Source organism: Tamandua tetradactyla, chromosome 4, assembly GCF_023851605.1.
Source record: "Tamandua tetradactyla isolate mTamTet1 chromosome 4, mTamTet1.pri, whole genome shotgun sequence".
Lineage (NCBI taxonomy): Eukaryota > Metazoa > Chordata > Mammalia > Pilosa > Myrmecophagidae > Tamandua > Tamandua tetradactyla.
In genome coordinates this window covers 41,122,116-41,145,234 of record NC_135330.1, presented here as the reverse complement: position 1 = coordinate 41,145,234, position 23,119 = coordinate 41,122,116, and the positions used below count along the sequence as shown (strand labels likewise).

At 36.5% G+C, this 23,119-nt stretch overlaps 1 protein-coding gene across 3 annotated transcripts in view; it reads right to left on the bottom strand.

Moving 5' to 3' along the window:
• The window catches only part of HMCN1 (hemicentin 1), a 531,301-nt gene that overhangs the window by 369,259 nt on the left and 138,923 nt on the right, over nucleotides 1-23,119 (bottom strand). For all 3 annotated transcript variants that reach the window (XM_077157239.1, XM_077157240.1, XM_077157242.1), the window contains exon 2: nucleotides 8,256-8,326. In XM_077157239.1, the coding sequence (XP_077013354.1) occupies nucleotides 8,256-8,326 (71 nt within the window). The remainder of the gene's footprint in view (nucleotides 1-8,255; nucleotides 8,327-23,119) is intronic.

Below are 23,119 nucleotides of genomic sequence, written 5' to 3'. Positions count from 1 at the left end.
ATGAAAGGAAAAAGACAATATTTGGTTTCTTCCCTGGCTGGTTATTCTAATTAAACATCCCCTTCGAGCCTAAGACAATGACACAACAAATAAGATGCAACCTGTCCAGAGTAAACATCCATTAAATGGACACCAGCTTTCCTCCCAGGGTAGAGACAAAGAAAGAACAGAGATAATATCATATGACCCTATAGAGTCTCTGTATCAATACCAGAAGGAAGTGGGGGACTATTGGGGAAGAAATCCATGGCGCATGAGTCAGGAATCGTGATCCTTAACCCTACAGACAAATGGAGTATGAAGGGTAAGGCACTCCCTGAAGATTCTTCAAGAACCAAAGAAAGGGAGAGTCAGGAAATCAGGAATTGCCAAATGCCAAGTCTCGTGGAGAATGCAGGTATTTTCATTCTGGCCAGATTTTTAAGAAAATGGCTCAAGTGCATTCTCACAAAGAAAAAAATATATATATGTATATATATACATATATATATATATAGAGAGAGAGAGAGAGAGAGAATTTAGTAATTCCTTTTGACATTCAATTGTCTACAAATCTCCATTTTTTTACCCTAATGAGATTCTATAATACAATAAAAAATGATGTCTGACTATTATGTAGCCTTTGCACAGTCAAGAAAAATTTAACTTTTATTCTATATAGTTTTACTGCTAATTGTGCTTTTTTTAAAAAAAAAAAAAAAAAGCCAATAAGGTATTGCACTCACTCATTCACTATTTAAAGTCCACTCTGCTGCAGATACTGGTTCATCCCACCAGTGATAAAGAGGCTAAGTGAGGTCAAACAACCAGGTCAATAACATTTCTAAATCCCATATCCATGTATAGGATAGAAGTTTCTGCATAGAGTCTTTTTCAGAGAATCCAGACATTCAAGGTGACAAAGACTTTTCTATACTGAGGGAGAGAAAAGTAAGTAAGTAGCTAGATAATGAGTGAAAAAGAATGATTGAGAAGGGAAATGGAAGATCTGTAAGTGGAAAAGACTATTTTACTTTAGTAAAAGAGAAAAATAGTCAAAGGATGACTGTATAAATCTATTTAGATATTCATGAAATATAATCAGTTTAGCATACAATTTTAAAATAGAGACAAGAACAAGAAAAGAATGCACCCTTGAAAATATAATTAGACAGCCAAATTTTGAGTTTCTCATCATATGCCCCAATGATGCTCTCATTATGTACAGTTCCAAATCAAGTCATTCACCCAAAGTGAAACAAAATTAAAGTATTACACAGAAAGTACTGTTTGGATTCTGTTCATTTGTACATACTGGTATATTCATTCATTCTTCATTTATCAAAAAGTAAGCAAGTGAGCATGTTCTATATGCAGGTATTTTACTACAGGATTCAATGATGATGATTTGTGATAGAGAGAGGAATGAGATATGACCAAGCTTGGAGCATAGGGCAAGGTTCTCTAAGGAAGTGGTATCAAGAGTAGATGTTGAATAAAAATAGGAATCTAAAGTAGTTAAAGGGATGTGGAAATGGAAACAAGATGAAAAAGGAAAGGAACATCCTAAGTAAGGAAAACACCACGGGGAAATGGTGAGGATACAAGTAAGGGGAAGCTCTGTGCAAGGTCCCTGAGGCAGAGACAGCATGGAGATAGAAAGAGAAAGCAGTACTACATAGGGCTGAAAATGCCAATCTCAGATCACACAGAACTTTGGGAAGAATTTGGTGAGAAAAAGGGATGGAGGTTTAAGGGGAAATGTTCAGAGATATATTTTGAGATCATTTTGTCTGCAGAATGGATAAAGGGCCAAAACATAAAAGCAAGAGTAAATGCAAGAGACCGCTAAATTGAAAAAGTGATCAGACTATGTCTAGAGATAAGAATGAAGCTGATCTGGATAGGACTAAGGTAAATTAGAATACTGGGTAAAGGATGATATCTCGGTTTAAATCTGCTGTGTACCCTAGAAGAGCCAAGTTGTTTAATCCCCATTCAATAGTGCTGGGTGGGAGCTTTTGATGTTTCTGTGGAGATGTGACCCATCAATTGAGGGTGGTAATTTCTGATTAGATGGTTTCCATGGAGATGTGTCTCCACCCATTCAAGGTTAGGTTGCTTACTGGAGCCCTTTAAAAGGGAACAATTTTGGGACACAATTTTAGAGCCACCAGAACCAACAGAGCCAACAGAACTGACAAAGCCCTGGGGAAGCCATGAAGATTCTGGGAGAGACAGCTAGCAGACCTTGTCATGCAATTTTCCAGCTGACAGAGAAACCATTAACATCATCAGCCTTATTGAACCAAGGTATCTTTCCTTGGATACCTTAATTTGGACATTTTCATAGCATTGCCTTCATTTGGACATGTTTAACAACCTTAGAACCGTAAACTTACAACTCAATAAATTTCTCTTTTTCAAAGCTGTTCCATTTCTGGTATACTACATTCCAGCAGTTTACAAACTAGAACAGATGATATGGCCCATATTTTAAAATTTCAACCTCTCTGCAAGACCAAAGGAAAAGATATTCATTTGGTACAAAATTTATATTTTGGCGAGCATTTATCCAGTTTAACTGGTATAGTCAGCTTACTCGAATACCCTAAGTACATGGAATCTTCAATAGGGTGTGAGATCTTGTTGCTTTATACAAGTTAGTGTGATAGTCAAAATATATCCCAGAGTAATTTAGGCAGTGAATAAAAAAGTATTTGCAAAGTCCCATTGGGGGATGAGGGAGAAAGGAGAAAATATTCAACTTCCCCATCTGGGGAATTCCTGATATTCTCACAAGCAGTAGGACAACAAATTCAATAGGCGGAGCCCTCAATCTTGGGACTTGTCTCACTGAAGCTTATTTCTGCAAAGGAGAAGCAGAGAAGCTAAGCCTACTGATAATTATGCTTAAGAGTCATAAAAAAGAACCTCTTTTTTTTTTTTTTTTGCATGGGCACACACTGGGAATCGAACCTAGGTCTCTGGCACAGAAGGCAAGAACTCTGCTTGCTGAGCCACCACGGCCCAGCCCAGAGAACCTCTTTTTTGGCTCAGACATGGTCTCTGTCTCTAAGCCAATTAGGCAGGTATACTCACTATTCTTCCCTCTACATGGCAGATGACTTCCAGGGGTGTAAATCTCCCTGGCAACTCGGAACAGAACTCTTGGGGATGAGCTGGGACCCAGCATCATGGGAATGAGAAAGACTTCTTGACCAAAAAGGAGAAGAAAGAAATGAGACTAAATAATGTCTCAATGGCTGCGAGATTTCAGAGTCAAGAGGTTATCCTGGAGGTTAGTCTTATGAATTATATTGATACCTCATTTTAGTTTATGGTGCATTGGAGTGACTAGAGAAATACACCTGAAATTGTTGAAACATGTTCCTGTAGCTTTGACTCTTGAAGAAGAGTATTAATCACATAACTTTTACAATGTGACTGTGTGATTGTGGAAACTCTGTGTTTGGTGCTCCTTTTACCCAGGGCATGGGCAGATGAGTTAAAAAAAAAAATGATAAAAAATAAATAAATAATAGGGGCAGATAAAGGGTAAAAATTGAGTAGATTGAAATACTGTGGGTCAATATGTGGAAGGGTAAGGGGTATGGGATATGAGTTATTTGTGTTTTTATTTTTTTTCTGGAGTGATGCCAATGTTCTGAAAATGATCATAATGAAGAATACACAACTATTTGAGGATATTGGGAGCCATTCATTGTATAATATGGTTGGACTGTACACATGTGGGTAGTTCTCAACAAAATTATTTTTTTAAATAAATAAATAATAAGGGAAGATAAAGGATAAAAATGGAAAAGATTGAAATACTGTGGGTCAATGCGAGGGAAGGGTTAGGGGTATGGGATATATGAGTTCTTTATTTTCTTTTTATTTCCTTCTTCTGGAGTGAGGTAAATGTTCTAAATATGATCATAATGAAGAACACACAACTATGTGATGATACTGGGAACCAATGATTGTACACTATGGTTGGACTGTATGTGTGTGTATGTATCTCAATAAAAATATTTTTCTAAAGAAAGTAAATCCATGAAAATCATTTAGATGCCTTTTTTCATTAGTACAGACTAAAGATGTAGTAATTTGGGCTAGGGTGCTACCAGGGTAAATGCAAAGAATCAATTGATTTAAAAAATAAAAACAAATAAAAATAAGAGGACCTAAAACAGCATGGTACTGACATAAAGATAGATATACTGACCAATGGAATCGAACTGAGTGTTCAGAAATAGACCCTCTCATCTATGGACAATTGATCTTTGATAAGGTGGTCAAGCCAACCTCATCTGTCCCCCACCTAGGACAGAGCAGCCTCTTCAATAAATTGCATTTGGAGAATGGATATCTATTAGTAAAAGAATGAAAAAGGATCCATATCTCACATCCGATACAAAAATTAATTCAAAATGGATCACAGACCTAAATATTAGAGCTAAGACCATAAAAGTTTTAGGAGAAAATAAAGGGAAATATCTTATAAATCTTGTAATAGGAGGCAGTTTCCTAGACCTGACACCCAAAGCATGAGCATTAAGAAAAGAAATAGATAAACAGGATCTCCTCAAAATTAAACACTTTTGTGCATCAAAGAACTTTGTCAGGAAAGTAAAAAGGCAGCCTATGCAATGGGAGTCAGTACTTGGAAACCACATATCAGATAAGGGTTTAGTATCCAGAATATATAAAGAGATTCTTCAACTCAACCACAAAAAGACAAATAACCCAATTGAAAAAAAAAGGGCAAAAGACATGTTCAGACACTTCTCAGAAGAGGAAATACAAATGGTTGAAAAGATGCTCAACTTCACTGGCTATTAGAGAAATGCAATTCAAAACCACAATGAGATATCATCTGACACCCACTACAATGGCCATTATCAAAAAAACAGAAAATGACAAGTGCTGGAGAGGATGTGGAGAAGAGGCACCCTTATCCATGGTTGGTGGGAATGTAAAATGATACAACTCTGGAAGACAGTTTGGCAGTTCCTCGGGAAGTATAGAATTGCCATATGATCCAGCAATCCCATTACTAGGTATATATTCAGAGAAATTGAAGGCAAGGACACAAGTGGACTTTTGCACACTGATGTTAGTAGCAAATTATTTATGATTGCCAAAAGAATGAAACAGTCCAAATGTCCATCAACAGACAAGTGAGTAAACAAGCTGTGGTACATACATATGATGGAATATTATACAGCTACAAGGCAGAATAAAGTCATGAAGAATGTAACAACATAGATGAACCTTGAGGACATTATGCTGAGTGAAATTAGCCAGTAACAAAAGAACAAATACTGTTCGGTCTCACTAATATTAACTAATATTAAAGAGTGAACTTTACGAGTTGGAGTTAAGAACACAGGTTATCAGGAGATAGAAATAGGGTTGAGATTAGGCATTTGGTGCTGAAGGAATACATGTTGTGCAACAGTACTGATGCTAAAAATTCAAAAATGGATAGCAAAATACTACCTGATGGTAGCACAATAATGTAAGTATACTAAATGAAGCTGAATGTGAATATGACTGAGGGAGAAGGGCTGGGGACATGTATAAAACCAGAAGGATAGAAGATAAAGACTGAGATGGTATAATTTAGGAGTTCCTAGAGTGGACAGTGATGGTGATTAAATGTACAAATATAAAAACATCTCTGCATGAGAAAGAACAAATGAATAGTAACATTGCAAAGGGCTGAAAATGGATGGTATATCAGAAAAAGTACAATCAATGCAAGCTAGGGTCTATATTCAACATTAACATTGTAATATGCTTCCACTGAATGTAACAAAGGCATTATGCCAAAACTAAATGTCAACAGAGAGAGGAACATGGGGAAAAGGTATGGATTCTTTGTTGAAGAAAAGGAAATGTCTTCATATAGACTATGGTGGTGAAGGCATGTCTACTTACTTAGGTTGGATTGTAATGTGTGAGAATAAAATTGTTTAAAAATGAACAGAGAGAAACAAGGGCTAGAGAAAATACAGAGAAAGAGATATACTTATCTACTGTCAGTAGGGAACCTGAGAGGTGCAGCCCCTTGGAGGGCAGTGTGACGTTTCCACAGGAAGTTAGAAGTGGGTTGCCATATGATCCTGCAACCCCATTGCTCAGTATATACCTGGAGAACCGAATATAGAGACATGAATGGACATTTGCACACGGGTGTTTATGGCAGCAGTGTTCACAGTTCACAACGGACGCGAGGTGGCGTTACAACGACTGAGGGGAAGAAGAGGGAACTGTAGTGTTACATACAATGATCTGCTGAACTGCTGCAAGAAGGAATGAAGTTGTGAGGCATGCAACTAGCTGAATGAAATTTAAGGATTATATGTTGAATGAAATGTCAGAAACAAAGAGGCAAGTATTATGCCTCACTTATATGGACTAGCTATCATATAAAAATTCAGTGAGCTGAACTCAAAAGCATGGGTTATCAGGTCAGGACCTATTGTAAAGGGTTCTAGATTATAACCTCTTACAGCAGTCACATATAGTCAGGAGTTGCAACTGTTATTTCTAAATTCTGAGATACTGACCTGTCATTCTTCGAAACTTTAGGTATTTATGTGACACCTGAGACTCAGAATTAGAGGTTTGAAGCTATGAAAGTCAGCACTACCCCATATAGGAACTGTTTAAAAAGTTGAAAAGGTGATCAGACATTGAGAAGAGATATGAATGAAGCTGATCTGGATAGGACTAAGGCAAATCAGAATTTAGGGCAAAGGATGATATTGCCCATATTTTAAAACTTCAATTTCTGTGTAAGACCAAAGGGAGAGATGTCCATTTGGTGCAAAATCTATATTTTGGGTAATGCATTACCTAATTTAACTTGTATGGTCAGTTTAGCTGAACACTATAAGTACATGGAAGCTGGAATAGGGCATGAGATCCTGTTGCTTTGTACAGGTTAATGTGACGGCCCGTAATATTCCAGAGTAATTGGACAGTGACTAAAGAAGAACTTGCAAAGTCCCCTTAAGGAACTGAGAAGAAAGGAGAAAATATTCAACTTCCCCATCTGAGGAATTCCTAATATTCTCACAAGCAGTAGGAGCAGCCAAATCAATAAGGTAAGCGCTTGATTTGGAATTCACCCCCATGAAACTTATTCCTGCAAAGAAAAAGCTAAGCCTACTTATGAATATGTCTAAGAGTCACCCCCAGACAACCTATTTTGTTGCTCAGATGTGGCCTCTCTAAGCCACCTCAACAAAGTGAGCTCATTGCCCTCCCTGGCAACGTGGGACAGAACTCCAGGGATGAGTCAGGACCTGGCATCATGGGTCTAAGAAAGTCTTCTTGACCAAAAGGGAGAAGAGAGAAATGAGACAAAATAAAGTATCAGTGGCTGAGAGATTTTTAAACAGAGTTGAAAGGTTATCATGGAGGTTATTTTTATGTACTATATGGATATCCCTTTTCAGTTTATGGTGTATTGGAGCGGCTGAAGAGAAGTACCTGAAACTGTTGAGCTGTGTTCTAGAAGCCTTGATTCTTGAAGATGATTGTATAACTATATTGCTTTTACAATATGACTGTATGATTGTAAAAACCTTGTGTCTGATGCTCCTTTTATACAGGGTATGGACAGATGAGTAAAAAAAATGGATAAAAAATAAATAGGGAGGATAATGGGTAAAATAAATTGGGCAGTCAGTGAGAGGAAGGAGTAAAAGGTATGGGATGTATGAGTTTTTTTCTTTTTTCTCTTTATTTCTTTTTCTGGAGTGATGCAAATGTTCTAAAAATGATCATGGTGATGACTACACAACTATGCAATGATACTGTGAGCCATTGATTGCACACCATGTATGGATTATATGTGTGTGAAGATTTGTCAAAAAAAATTTTTTTTTAAAAAAAGAAAATGATGAATGTGTTATTGGAAACCAGATTTAAAAAAATAGGACCTGGTGATGTTTTGGATTGAGGGGTAAAAGGGAGGGATATAGTAAGGATGATGCTAAGACTTTTGGCTTGCATAACCAGAATATTGTAGGCATCATTCACAAAGTTGGCAAATAAGGGACAAGGACCAAAAACCAAGTTTGGGGCTGTGGAAAAGGAACATGCATGAATCTCATTTTAGAAGACCATTTTGACATCCAAGAGATTAACACAAAGATATGATCCTCAGAGGAAGAACACAGGAGAGGTCCATGTAGTAGGAATGATTTTATATAAGGGAAGGATATAAAGAAAGAATACTGAGAGCAAGCACTCACCTGAACATACAGCTCTCTGAGTTCATACTGAAATTTCTTGGGGTCGGTGGTAATTGTCACTGGGCCAATTTCTGTAAAGATAAAATAGCATGGGTCAATAAATAGTCAATAGAATTAAAGATTTTAATTTACACTGCTCACAGATACCTTTTCACTCTGCACCACATGGTTATCTAATAATAAGAAATCGTTAACAAAACACCCAAACTATGTCTCAATATAGCTATGAAACAATCATTTTAATTTACTATAAATTATGCGCACCTAAAAGAGTACATTGTTAGCTTTGGGAAATGCAAGGGGAGGCAAATATGGTACAGCATTAAGAGTTCATAGACACCAGTTCCAGTCCTTTCTGACTCTCACCAGTCAGTGAATATTAATTGAACACCTACTTTGTTGTTAGACTATAAATGAATTAATTATTTCTCCTATAATCCAGTTTCTCAAAAAGAAAGTAAAAATTGTACATATCTGTTCTGTAAGTTTAAAAGTAGTTTACCAAAAGTTTAATACTAAAGAAAAAAAACAAGAAAAGAAGGCAAGAACCTTCATTGCACATCCCAGTTCTTTTTTTAAGACCTTGGAGAAGCACATATACAAAGACATTAACAGTTCAGGAAATGGCCCTGTTGTCTCCTTCCCTATGGGTGGGTTGCTGTCCACTGCACCACCATTCTCCTGAGCTGGATTTGCTCACCAGAATAATCTTTGGGACTATACCCATCCTTGGGATAGCCCTGAGGTACTGCAACAAGCATGGTTTCAAATGGGAACCCATGGGGGCCACTGCATTTGTTCAAGAGCCCAAAACTAAGTCAGATGAAGGGAATGAGACCAGGCAGCACTTTGGGAAACTTGGCAGGATATTTTTTTGTAGGCTATAACATGTCTATTGTAAATATTTTATTATCAGAAACTCCTTCCCTTTTTCAAAAAAAAAAATAAACCTTTAAAATAAATCAGTTGAAAGTGGCCTTTATGGATAGGAAGAGTATCAATTACTTTCCCCCAGAAACAGTCAGGTATTTACGTAGTAGTATTAAAATCCGTCTTAGCTTGTTGGTCTGTACAGGTCAGCATGATGTTCCGATACATCCTAGAGTAAGGCAGGCAGGAAATAAAAAAGTATTTGTAAAGACCCCTGAGGGACGGGCGGAAATGTGGAAATACTAAACTTCCCTACCTGGGGAATTCATAATATTCTCACAAGTATTGGGGACTGCCAATTTAATAGGACACGCCCTCAATCCTGGGGCTTGCCCTTATGAAACTTATTCCTGCAAAGGAGAAGTTAAACCTACTTATAATTATACCTGAGTCACCCCCAGAAAACCTCTTTTGTTGCTCAGATGTAGCCTTTCTCTCTAAGCCAACTTGGCAAATAAACTCACTACCCTTCCTCCTACATGGGACATGACTGCCTGGGGTGTAAATCTCCCTGGCAACATGAGACCTGCTTCCAAGGATTAGTCTTGGCCCTAGAAGAGAAATGAAAAGTTCAGTGGCTAAGAGATAAATAAAAAAAGTTTCAGTAACTGAGAGATTTCATAGAGAGTTGAGAGGTCATTCTGGAGGTTAGTCTTCTGTATTATATAAATATTCCTTTTCAGATTTTGGTGTATCAGAGTAGCTAGAGGGAAATACTTGAAACTGTTGAACTGTAATCCAGTATCCTCTTAGGTTGTATATATGTTAACAGAATAAGAATTTTTTAAAAGCACATAGAACCATACAAAACAAACCCTGATGTAAACCATGGGCTGCAGTTAATAGTACAATTATAACAATTCCCATTAATCAATTGTAACAACTGTACCACATTAATACAGTATGTTAGTAATGGGGGTGATGAGAATTTTGTATTTTCTGCACAATTTTTTCTGTAAACCTACAACTTCTCTAATAAAAAAAAATATGCACTCAGAACTATACTGTGAAACTGCAATAGAAAATTATAATGATATTTGACATTTTGTTTTAAACATCATTTTCCACCTTCAAAGGCACACTATTAGAAAAGAGCTTTATAGCTTCAAAGACTAATAATTAGCCAGGACTTTCCTAACACACTGTATGTGGTACAAAATTGTCTGCAGAATTTTAGAAATAAATCAATTGAAAAGGAGGCAGAATTTGTTTTCCATAACCCATGTAATTTTTATTACATGAAAAGAAATGCCTCCATTTTTCACTATAGATCTTAGACACTTTGTCAAATGCAAAAGGAATGGTGAGGAGATTGGAGAAGTTGTGTGAAAACGCAAACATCTGCATTCCATACAAAGAAGAACAGTCATTAGCTATGTAAAAGTTATGTCCCTAGTATACGGAAAACCAGAGAAGCCTATTCTCTCAAGACTAAACAAAGGCATACTTTGCAAAGGAATGCAAAACAGCAAAGAACATGTCAGGGAGTTATACACTGGCATATAAATCATCAACAGCATTGTCAAACCAAAATTCTGTGTTCCCACATAGGTTAATACTGAGCTAATTCTAGAATTTAGAACTTCAGTAGAAAAGAATACTAAGAATACCAGAAAAATAAATAAATAAATTGTAGACATGCAAGAACATTGCGTATAATAAAAAAAAAAAAAAAAAAAAAAATTTAGCTCTGGACATATGCCTGTTCTCCAGTAGTGGAAATGAAAGGACACTATGTGGAGGACAGATTCGTCTTCATTTTAGTTTTCCAGGGACTCTCAGACATACAACTGTTTTCAACAAACATATAATATTTTCTTTTGAAGCTAATTAATAAACATATTCCTAAATCACCTTAGACTGCTGATATAAATCTTTTATGCACTATGAGAAATTCACAGGAGGGATAAAGTCTTATTCAGCTGCTATAGCCCTCCAGCTGTAAGCACCTTTTCCAACTCTTTTGAAGTGAATATACCTATTTGACAATCAGTTCTCCTCCCTTTCAGTACGTGCTTCCATTCCAGCCCTTCTCTTCACTTAATAGGGTGTCCTTAGCAGTTCCCTCTTCCTCTTTGCTCTTTTTGGTTTCATCCCCTGCCAAGCTTTTGATGATATTCAGCAGGTACAACTTTGTCCTCTCCTCCTGCCTGAACATGGCCCTGTATACAGAATTATGGGGGTAATCTCCACGGAATTCCAGGCCCTTTCTTCTTTTTATCTAAACTTTGAACTTTGTCAACTCCCTTAGCATGGGGCTGCGGTGCTAGGTCCCTTAACTTCCCCAAGGCCATCCCCCACTCTCTTTCATCTTTCCAGGCACCTCTCTTTCTGTAAAACCCAATTTAAGTCTTATCTCCTTGAATATTGTGCCTTTCCTTTGTAAAACATTTTCATGATTTTTATATAATGAATCATGGAAAGAATGAAGGGCATAGCATTTAACAGAATGCAGAGATCACATACATTTTATGGAGCTTATTTTTATCAAGTTGTGTAAAAAGAAAACCCACAAAAAAGAATAAAACCCATCATAAATCTCCTAACAATGTCATAAAGCTATTAGGAGCATTAAAGAACATTTTATTCAACCTCCTTATTCTAGAGACAAGAAAACTTGAGGCCCAGAGGAGATGGAATTGATAAACTGTGGTAGTGAAAAAAGAAGTTGATATTAGTTGACTTTTTTTTGAATTGAGCAACTTGTGCAGCTCACTGTTTCTTTTTCAGGATCTCCAGCCTGTCGGTGGTTCTATCACTATCAACTTTCTCCCTCTTTTCTCAGGACTGTGAGCAGCATGGGCCATGATCAAAACTCCCTAATTCAAAATAGACACACCCAAATTTCTCTATTGTTACATGCCTGGATATTATCTTGGATAGAATGAAGATAATTATCTCCCTGGCCCAGCAGATACTGTAATTAAACCCACAAAGAAATTCCACTGGAAAATTCCTTCTCAGTTCTACTTAACAAAACTGTATTGAGGACCTAGTAAGTGTGGTTGCCACTGGAAACACAAAGATGAACAAATGCTGGCCCTACCCTCAAAGTCCTGATAGTCCAATGGAAATAAAAATATACATACATAATTACCATGCAATGCAGTAAGTGCAGAAACAGAGGCAGGGGGAAGAGAGTGAGGCAGCACTAAATAATATAGAGATGCTTTTTTTTTTTCCATAAAGAACCAAGGGGAGAGTTCAAAAAAGGTAAATTTCTTCATTTCAAATTAGATGAAACAAATTAGTTATTTAAAGTTAATTTCTTTGTTAATTCTGTATATCAAATTTGCAAGGTATTCTGCATTTCATCAGATTACTGTTATTGCTGTTAACTATATTTGCAACTATTTTACAATTCACAGTGCTCTGTAACATACAAGGACACCTTTGATCCCCACAACAACCTCATGAAGTAGGTAGAGCTGATATAGTTATGTAGACAATTGAAGTTTACCTGATAAACCGAAGCTAATCCAGCCCCTTAGAGGGCTAGGCTACCACAGTACCATGTGCCTGTGGCATAACAGATTCTACCACATGATATTATGATTGCCTCATTGTCTTATGTCTCTTTCATTTGACTGTCCCTACTGAGATGGACTAAGTGTGCACAGAAGGCCTGTGATAACACTAATTGATCCACAGAAAAATATTACAGTTTAGACAAAATGTTTTGTTCTTTACTTTAATCAAGTTATTGGTACAGATGATCAATAGATACAATTCTTCACATAGAGCTTATTTTAGAAGACAAAAGAAACAACTTAACATTTGTGGTATTTTGAAAGTGTATGTACCCCAGAAAAACATATTCTTAAAGCTAATCCATTCCTGTGGGTATATATATATATATATATTGCTGGTAGGACCTTTTGATAAGACATCTTCAGTCAAGATGTGACCCACTTTATTTATGTAGAGTCTTAATCTTCTTACTGGAATCCTTTAAAAATATAATGAATACAGAGAGAAGGAGAGTAAGCCAGGAAGCAAGAAGCTGAAATCTAAGAAACTCAGAAGAGAAGGGAGAGACCAGCTCACACTGCCTCTAGCCTTGTCATGGGGCACAGGAGCCAAGGATAGCAAGCAGCCGGTATTCAGGAAAAAAGCATGACCTTGATTTGGACATTTTCCTGGCCTCAAAACCATGAGCGAATAAATTCCCATTGTTCAACCTGACCCATTTCATGGTATTTGCTTTGAGCAGTCTAGGAAACTAAAACAACAATTATTACAAATATAAGAAATTTTTCATGCTTCAATAGACCACTTTTGATTTTTAAACCAAACAGTATCTGAACTACTGAGGAAGTCTTTCCTCTTTTCAGTAATTTTGTTATATCCCATTTCCTAGGGATTTATCAGATAGGTGGATTACTTCCAGCATTTCGGTAATTGTTCTCTTAATCTGACTCACTGGATTGTGTTTGAGAAAATAATGGAAAGAAGTTTATAATGTAATATTTTCTTTCACTGCTTGACTTGGCAAGATTGATATCCAGTTCCTCACTTCCTTTTCCCTTTCCACTAACAGACTTTGCTCCTTACAATTTCTCTTTGTCAAATTGGTTTCTTGATACTAAGTGGAATTGTTTATTGCTACCTTCAGGAGATTAAATGCTGGCTGTGCAAGGTTTGATAACAGTATTCACAATTTCTTTTTTTTTTTTTTAACACGTAATTCTTGGATTTATACTGACAGTTACCATGAATACATATGTAAAAAGCTAAAACTAGAACCCTTAAATTGTATTATAAATGAACTAATTAATATTTGCAAGGCATTATAGAACCAAAAAAATATATAAATCATAGGGTCTGCCAAAAGTGAAGCTTAAATACAGTTGAAAACTTAAAAAATAGTAAGCTATGAAAAGTTAAGAGAAGTCTAACCCATCGTCTGAGAAGGGTAAAGGATACTAATACAAATGAACATTAGGTTCTCTAAGTGAACAAAAGGGAAAGAGATACCCCTGAGCTCTAGGGAAATAAAGAGAAAGCATCAAGGAAGACAACAAGACATGAGCTGGAAATTTGAAAAGAACACTGATTTAACAGAGGGGTACAAACAGCAAAGAAACTTCAGACATTGACATCCTGCTCAATTTCCCTTTGATGACCTCAATCTCCACATGTTCCACTTTCCAAAAATTCTACTCTCAGTCAATTAATTTAAATGAATTGGAATGCCCTTAATGTGAAAGGTTGCTAGTATAAATACGTATATTGAAAGCATTCAAGTTGTTTTGTGGATTAAAATTAGTAAATTATGCTTCCTGTTTGGAGACACTACAAAATATGAGATTAATACCGATATTTACCTTTTGCTGTTTTCTATGTGATCCACAATACACTCTTCCCAGCTTTCTCTAGCCTCACTCAATTATATATTGCTGTGGAGCACCATTTTTAAATTGTTTGTATCTGACTGACAAAAGCAGGACAGTTTCCTGACTTTGAGCTGAACTAATGCCAAGTACATTTCAGGACTTATTTACCGGAAAACATTCCCACTCACAATAGAACAGGTAAATTTCAAGACCTCTTACAAACCCTTAATGATTGTTTTGGCAATGAAATGATGCATTTGGTATGGCCAATGATGAATTCATGGATAGCGTGTTTTCTGATATAAATCAAATGGCATTCTGCACCAATGAAGCAATTATTCACATTGACAGTGAGGTATACGATAACCTTAAATATGCACGCTTAACAAACTTGCAAACACTAAATGTACAATGAAATCATTTCATTTCATGGACTCTTGAAATGGGATTAGAAAAAAATTGTGAACATGAATTCAGCAATGTTACACACTGTTTAGAAGAGAAGCAAAGAAAAGGGCCTATAAATTGACACTGGGCTTTGTGCTATACTGAGTAGGAAGTTATTTCTTAGGCTGCACCTTGGCCAGGGCAGCAGCACGCTTACAGAACCAGCTGATGGAGTTTTAATGGCCAAGAAAATTCACATTCTCAGTTTTATTTGTGGTCCTACATATAATAGCATTTTATGTTTGCATATATATAAACATAAAATATAGCACATGCATAGATAAATTCACAGAGACAAGAAAACATAAAATATTCCTCATGTTATTTGATATGATTTAATTACCAAACTTTGCAGTATGACCAAGTACACTAAAAGCAAACAAACAAAAATAAACACAATGTTCAAGAACATTTTTAAATGTAAATAGTGATCTGCTTATAGGGAAATGTGTTTTACAATTTAGTATAAAAATATTAACATTCACTTCAAAGTTTTAAGTGCTCTCTTAGGCAATTTTTAACAATAATGTCTCTCCAAAGATATCCAGACTTCATTTAGAGATAAGAAAAAAAGTTATAGAGGTAAAAATGTGATAAAGAAGAAAAAATATCTGTTTGAAGTTCTTAGAAAAGGGCCATAGGTATTCAAATTTCCAAATTAGGGAAACAGACTTGACTTCCTAGCACTGATTATTTCCACAACTGAATGAATTTATGTAATTCTTTGCTCTATTTTCAGGGAAAATGTAATTCAGTGGTCCAAAGGACCATACTTATGGAGTAAACATTTTATTTGCAAAAATATGGCAATTGGACAGTGACAAAAAAATGACAGATTATACATACATATGCACACACACATATATATGTATGTCTATATTTGGTTTTGCTGAAATATTCAAATTCAATCAATACAGATATTATTACTTTGAAGATACTTCAAATTGGCAGGAGAAAACACAAGCGAACACAAATGCTTTTAAATAGAGATCTTCAGTGTAAGAGAGTCAGAAACTAATGGTTTACAAATTACAGAGGTCCGATTTCATGGATTTACAACCACTGCAGTTGTATAGAGTTCCATTCTCTGAAGGCCCTGCCTTGAGGTTCAATGCTTTGCAGTTCCTTGTTGAAATTCTTAACTTACTCTCTGAATTAGTGTTATTTAAGGGAAGTCCAAGGCCTGGAATTCATGCCTACCACCTTCAGAGAGAAGTTCATAGCCACATGCTTTCTGCTCCCCTAATGCCAAGGCCCTACCCTATAGCTCCCTTTCTGTTACTTCCCTGTTATAATCTTCTGTCCCTGACATGGACCTGGACACAGCACAGGGAGGGGTGGATTCAGAGCACAAATGCCCCACACCATCTCAGAGTGGGGCATAGTGGCAGCCATCCCTTATCCAGGCTGGCAGCACCATGGTGCCGTGCAGATGCCAGAGCCCAAGTCTCAGCAGGGGCAAACCCTTCACCCACTCTCAATCCAGGTACAAGCATGCCTCAGCATGGGGGGTTAAACTTCCTTGGAAGGTCCCATAGGAAGGGGACATGTCAGGCTCAACCTCACAAGACCTCAGCTATGAGCCAGGACACAGCACTTCTGTCCAGTGACTGGCAAGAAGGAGAGCTGGTGGCCCATTGAGGCCCGAAGGTAGAGCGTGGTCTGCACCATGAGGAAGGTCCTCCAGGAATGTATAAGAATGTGCACTTGCCCCGTGAGTATCAGTGCTGGACCTAAGAGTACTCCCTTGCAGACCCCATGCTTGGGGAATCCTCTCTTCCACCCTCCAACTTTCTAAAGTCTAGCTTAAATTAAAAACATGAATTTTACCATTCACTTTAATATTGTACAATGCTAGTTTTAAATGCAAACATTAGAGCAATTGGATTGTATGGGAAGTCACCAGAGTTCAATAATTTGTATTTCATGGCTCAGTTTCAGATGGTTCCTCCAGCTGGCCAGAAACAATAGCTACAAGTCAGATTAGGAAGGCTAGAAAAAAGGAGCCATTTATAATCCAAGCAACGATGTGAATATTGTAGGTTTATCATAACACTGGGTTACTGAAAGACACAAAGGATTATTTTTAATGAACAGAGATCATATTTATATAATAAAAAACTAAATACTAAAATATGTGTGTTCTCTTGCCAAATTAATTTACAGAATTAATGCATTTATAATCAAAAGCATAAAAGGAGTTTTTTTGCTTGCTTCTTTTTTAGAACACAGCGAAATGATTCTAAAATTTATTTGGGAAAGCATGTGGACAATTATATAAATGGATACTAAGAAGAACGATGTAAGAACATCACAAGCATCAATTATTAAAAGGATGGGAGTGCTAGTATACATATAAATATGTAATTATTAGAAAAGAATGAATAATCTATTTTCAAGCTAGTATCCCAAGACAAAATGGGTACACTAAAATTAATTGTTTAGTATATTTGACTTTAATTCATGTTTTACAATTTATAGCAAAACAGTTTAAAAATATTAAATGGTTAATTATAACCATTATAACTATCCAGAAATGAATCTAAATCAGAATATATATCTATAAAAAAACAGCATTTTCCTTTTCAGACCAATGCAAGAAATCACAGGAGAAACTACTGACAGATACTAATATATAAAAATTAAAATGGGAATTTAATCCTAAAATAAAAGAGAAAATCATTTTGACAACATTTATATCAACATTTAAAAGATTTAATCTATACTACTTATAGATATAATTCAAATCTATAAGGAAAACAATAAAACAACAATCAACACATGAAAGGAAATTCATTTAAAAAAAGATAAAGAAACAAGAACAGGAGCAAAATAATCAGGAGTTCTAATTAAAAAGACACAAGCTACAGAGAAAACATGATGTACACACTGTATGCAAAGAAATATTCTTCTTTAAGATTATTACTCACACAAGTGTCATGATAAGCCTGGAACATTCAAACGTTAAGTAGGGTTACAAATGATTACCCCTTTGTGAAATATACACTTGTATTACAGGTATGATCAGTATTAAAAAAAAATTAGAATTAAAATCCTTTTAAAAACTAATGGGACTATACAACATAGTGAACCCTAATATAAACTATGGACTATAGTTAATACTACAATTATAAAAATATTATTTTATCAATTGTAACAAAGGTAAGACTCTAATGCAAGGTGTTAATGATGGTGAACAGGGGCACATGGGAACTCTGAATTTTCTGTATGATTTTCTCTAAACCTACAACTGCTATAATAAAAAAAATTTTACATTAAAAATAAATACCTCCAGAACCTAAATTTTCTGTAGCACATAACCTAACTCAACCTGTCTAGATAGCTCATTTAAACAATAGAAATACAGGGAGCCCAGAATAAAAATGAGAGCCTTTAATCCTGTATAGCTTAATGTAATGCCTGGATATATTCCAGAATATATTAAGCAAATAATCGAATAGTTTGGCAAAGTCCCTTGAGGAATGGGAGAAAAAAATATGGAACTATTAAACTTTACCACCAGGGAAATCCGTGATACTGTGTCAAACATTAGGGACACCCAAATCAATAGGCCAAGCCCCTGATCTTGAGGTCTGCTCTTGTGAAGCTTATGTAGGTAGCAGACGCTTAGCCTACTTACCGATATGCCTAAGAGTCACCTCCAGAGGACCTTTCTTGTTGCTCAGATGTGGCCTCACTCTCTCCAAGTTCAATTGTGCAAGTGAAATCATTGCCTTTCCCCTTACTTGGGACATAACATCCAGGGGTGAAAGACTGGCCCTGGCACTGTGGAATCAACAATGCCATCCTGACCAAAAGGAGGAAAAGAAGAATAACAAATAAGGTATCCCTGGCTGAGAGAGCTCAGGGATAAATAGTCAAGAGGCTACACTGGAGGTAACTCTCACTCAAACTTCAGTTACACATTGTTACCTATCTTAACTTGCCAACCACCAACCAAAACCATTCCAGCCAATCCTAAAGAACACCTAGGGTGACATATAAGATTCTACAAAGGTTTCATGCTGTAGAGTAACTTTCCAGGAACCTACAACCTGGTCCCTGGACCAGATAAGTCTGGTGGCTCAATGGCAGAATTCTTGCTTACCATGCAGGAGACCCAGGTTGGTTTCCCAGTGCCTGCCCATGTGAAAAAAAAAAAAAAAAGCAAAAAAAACTATTGCTTTTTTTCTTTCTTTGCTTTGTATGTATGCCATATTATACAATAAAAAAAAGACAAGAATAAATAAATACATAAATACCATGATAATTTCTCTTTTCATCATAATTCACTGGCAATAAAAAGTCATTGTCATTTTTTCAGATATCAATAAAGGTCACAATAGGGAAATGATTAAAAACATACAATCCTCTAAAATTATTATACAGCAATTAAACTATTGTTGCATGTAAAAACATGAGTAAATGTTTATCATTTGATTTTTTTTCTAAAGGTAGAATTATATATACACTTTGATTACAACTATCTACAAAGATAAATATGCATATGGACAAATTCAGAAAGGTAACATTAGAGTTTGGAATAGATAGGATAAGGAACACTTATCTCTTCAAAATTTTCTAATGATTGTACTGCTTTATAATTTAAGAAGAAAAGGAGGGAGCTTCCCATTGACCAAGACAGTGGTGTAAGGCACTCCAGATCACCCCCAGAATCTTTGAACAATCAGCAAAAAGTAGCAGAGCCATATTCCTCAAAACTTCACAAATAATTAAAAGGCAAGTAACTGAGTGAACGCTGCACCCCACCCCACCCCCCAAAAAATGCAGCTTTAAAAAGCGGAGCAGAATCACCTAGAGCCCTTGCTGGCATGCCCCGCCCCCCAGGGCAGTGCTGGTCCAGCCCACCCTCCTGCTGTGTGTTCCCCTCCCTGTTGCTGAGGGAGCACAGTAACGCCTGTACAGGTACTGGGGTGCCTGTGCATCAGTGCCAGTCCATCAGGTGGCTCACGAAGACTGAAACCCATCCCTGGCTCACCCTCCCAGAACTTGCACAGCAGAAAGAAGCAGCCTGCAGACAGGAAAAGCAGTGTAATAAACAAGTTAATCAAAGTGGCCCAGAGCAAAGGACAACCTGCTTCAAGACATGCAGTAGAGGCCCAAGAGAAGGGGAAAGTCCATTTCATAAGGAGTAGAGGGAGCATTCTCAATCTTTAAAGGGGGGAAATCCCGCTAAGACTTTTAAGCAAGCACAAACCCAGGATAAGAACAATCTCAGAAAAGACAGAGGACCCTGCACTTCACATTTACCTCAGGCTGATATTTTTGATAGAGGGACTAAAATCTGAAGGAGAGCACCAGCCAACATAGAACCAACTTTCAAAGACTTGTGAAGGGTATTTCACGCACTGCTTTCTTTTTGTTACCATGTGGAACTCCAGGAAATTCCTGTCATATCACTAGCAGGATACAAACCTAAGGAACGGAGAGCTAAGGAATGTGTTAAATTGCAGAGTTAACACATTAAAATATTAACACACACAGTGTGCAAGAGATGCTCACAAGACAAAGAAACAGGAAATGCGACCTGTCTCAAGGAACAAGATAAAAAAAAATCAATGAAGATCATATATTGGATATATCAGATAAGACTTTAAAAATATGATCCTCAATATAATGACAGAGATGAAGGGAGAAAGAACTAAAGGATATTGGGAAAACAATGAATAAACAATATGAGAATTTCAGTAGATAGAAATCTAAAACTAAGGAAGCAAACATTAATACAGGAGTTGAAGACCACAATAACTAAAACAAAATTTCTTTACAGGGTGACAATAGTAATTAGAGCTGGCAGCAGAAAGAATCAGCAAACTCAAAGATAAAACAACTGAAATCACTCAGACTGAGGAGCACAAAGAAAAAAGAATGGAAAAAGGGAATAGAGTCTGAGAGAACTGTGAAGCACCATCAAGCATACCAATATATGCATCATGGGAGTTGCAGGAGAAGAAGGAGAGAATGGGAAAGAAGTAATATGTAAAGATATAATGGCAAAAAACTTTCAAATTTAATGAAAGATGTGAATATATATATTCAAGTAGTACAATGAACCCCAAACAAGATAAATTTGAAAGGAGCTATGAACAGACACATAGTGTTTGTGCTGGTTTGAAAGGAAGTATGCCCCCTAGAAAATCCATGTTTTAATCAAAATCCCATTTCATAAAGGTAGAATAATCCCTATTCAATACTATATGTTTGAAACTGTAATCAGATCATCTCCCTGGATGATGTGATTTAGTCAAGAGTGGTTGTTAAAGTGGATTAGGTGATGACATGTCTCCACCCATTTGGGTGGGTCTTGATTGGATTATTGAAGTCCTATAAAAGAGGAAATGTTTTGGAGAAAGAGATTCAGAGAGAGCAGAGAAGAATGACATAGCCATGAGAAGCATAGTTCACTAGCCAGTGACCTTTGGAGATGAAGAAGGAAAACGCCTCCCTGGGGAGCTTCATGAAACAGGAAGCCAGGAGAAGAAGCTAGCAGATGGCACCATGCTCGCCATGTGCCTTTCCAGATGAGAGAGAAACTCTGACTGTGTTCACCATGTGCTTTTCCAGATGAGAGAGAAACTCCGACTGTGTTCACCATGTGCCTTTCCAGATGAGAGAGAAACTCCGACTGTGTTCACCATGTGCCTTTCCAGATGAGAGAGAAACTCCGACTGTGTTCACCATGTGCCTTTCCAGATGAGAGAGAAACTCCGACTGTGTTCACCATGTGCCTTTCCAGATGAGAGAGAAACTCTGACTGTGTTCACCATGTGCCTTCTCACTTGAGAGAGAAACCCTAAACCTCATCAGCCGTCTTGAACCAAGGTATCTTTCCCTGGATGCCTTTGAGTGGACATTTCTATAGACTTGCTTTAATTGGGACATTTCCTGGGCCTTAGAACTGTAAACTGGCAGCTTATTAAATTCCTCTCTTTAAAAGCCATTCTGTTTCTGGTATATTGCATTCCGGCAGCTAGCAAACTAGAACAGTGTTCAAATTGTCAATACCAAGGACAAATAGAGTTCTGAAAGCTGCAAGAGAAAAGGCAATGTGTTATATTTAAAGATTAAAGATTAAATGCTGATTTCTCATCAGAAACCATGGGGGCAAGAAGGCAGTGGGACAAAATTTTTAAAGTGCTGAAAGAAGATAATTACCAAGCAAGAATTCATATCTGATGAGAGTGCCTTTGAAAAATAAGAATGAGAATGAGATATTCTCAGATAAATAAAATTTGAGGAAATCCGTCATCACTAGAGCTATGCTACAAGCAAGGCTAAAAGGAGTTCTTCCAATTGAAAGGAAAGGACACGAGACAGTAGATTGCAGTAGCATAAAGAAATAAGTGGCTCTGATAAAGGTAAACATACGGGTAATGATGAAAGCAGGTACTATTGTATTGTATTTTTTAGTATACAATTCCAATTCTAAATTCTTACAGTCTATAAAATGTAAATACTTTGATAAATCTATTTATACAACATATAAAGATATGACCTGTAACAAGAATAGCAAAAGGGAGGGAAGATGGTGGCAGTTGTGGCACAACATTTTGAGTGTAATAACCCCACTGAATTATATATTTGAATGTGGTTAAAAGAGGAAATTTAAGTTGTATAAAGTTTATAATAAAAATTTAAAAAAATAGGGGACTGCACAATACAAATAGTGAATCCAACGGAAACTATGGAATATAGTTATTAATAATATTGTTTAATCAATTGTAACAAAGTTTCCATATTAATGCAGTGTTAATAAGAGGGAAAACTATGTGTGTGAGGGGAGATATGTGGGAATTTCATAAATTTTTCTGTAAAACTACAACTTCCCTAATTTATAAAAAAAAAGAAAGGGAAAAATTTCACTTGATCACATGCATGCTTGAGGTTGTATTCAGGAATAACTGGCTGTGGGTGGTTATTAATTTGTTTATAATAGTCACTGGAAAAAGCACAAAAATATTTCTTAGCATTAAGTAACATAACAAGGAAAGCCTTGATTTGAGACATTATCTGTTAATATTCTGAGATGACATATTTTAAGTATTTTGAATTTAACCAAAACAGTCATTGTCTGGAAATGATGTTTGTTGTTTTGTCTTTTTTTTTCCAATCCTCTCACTTCATGCTTTT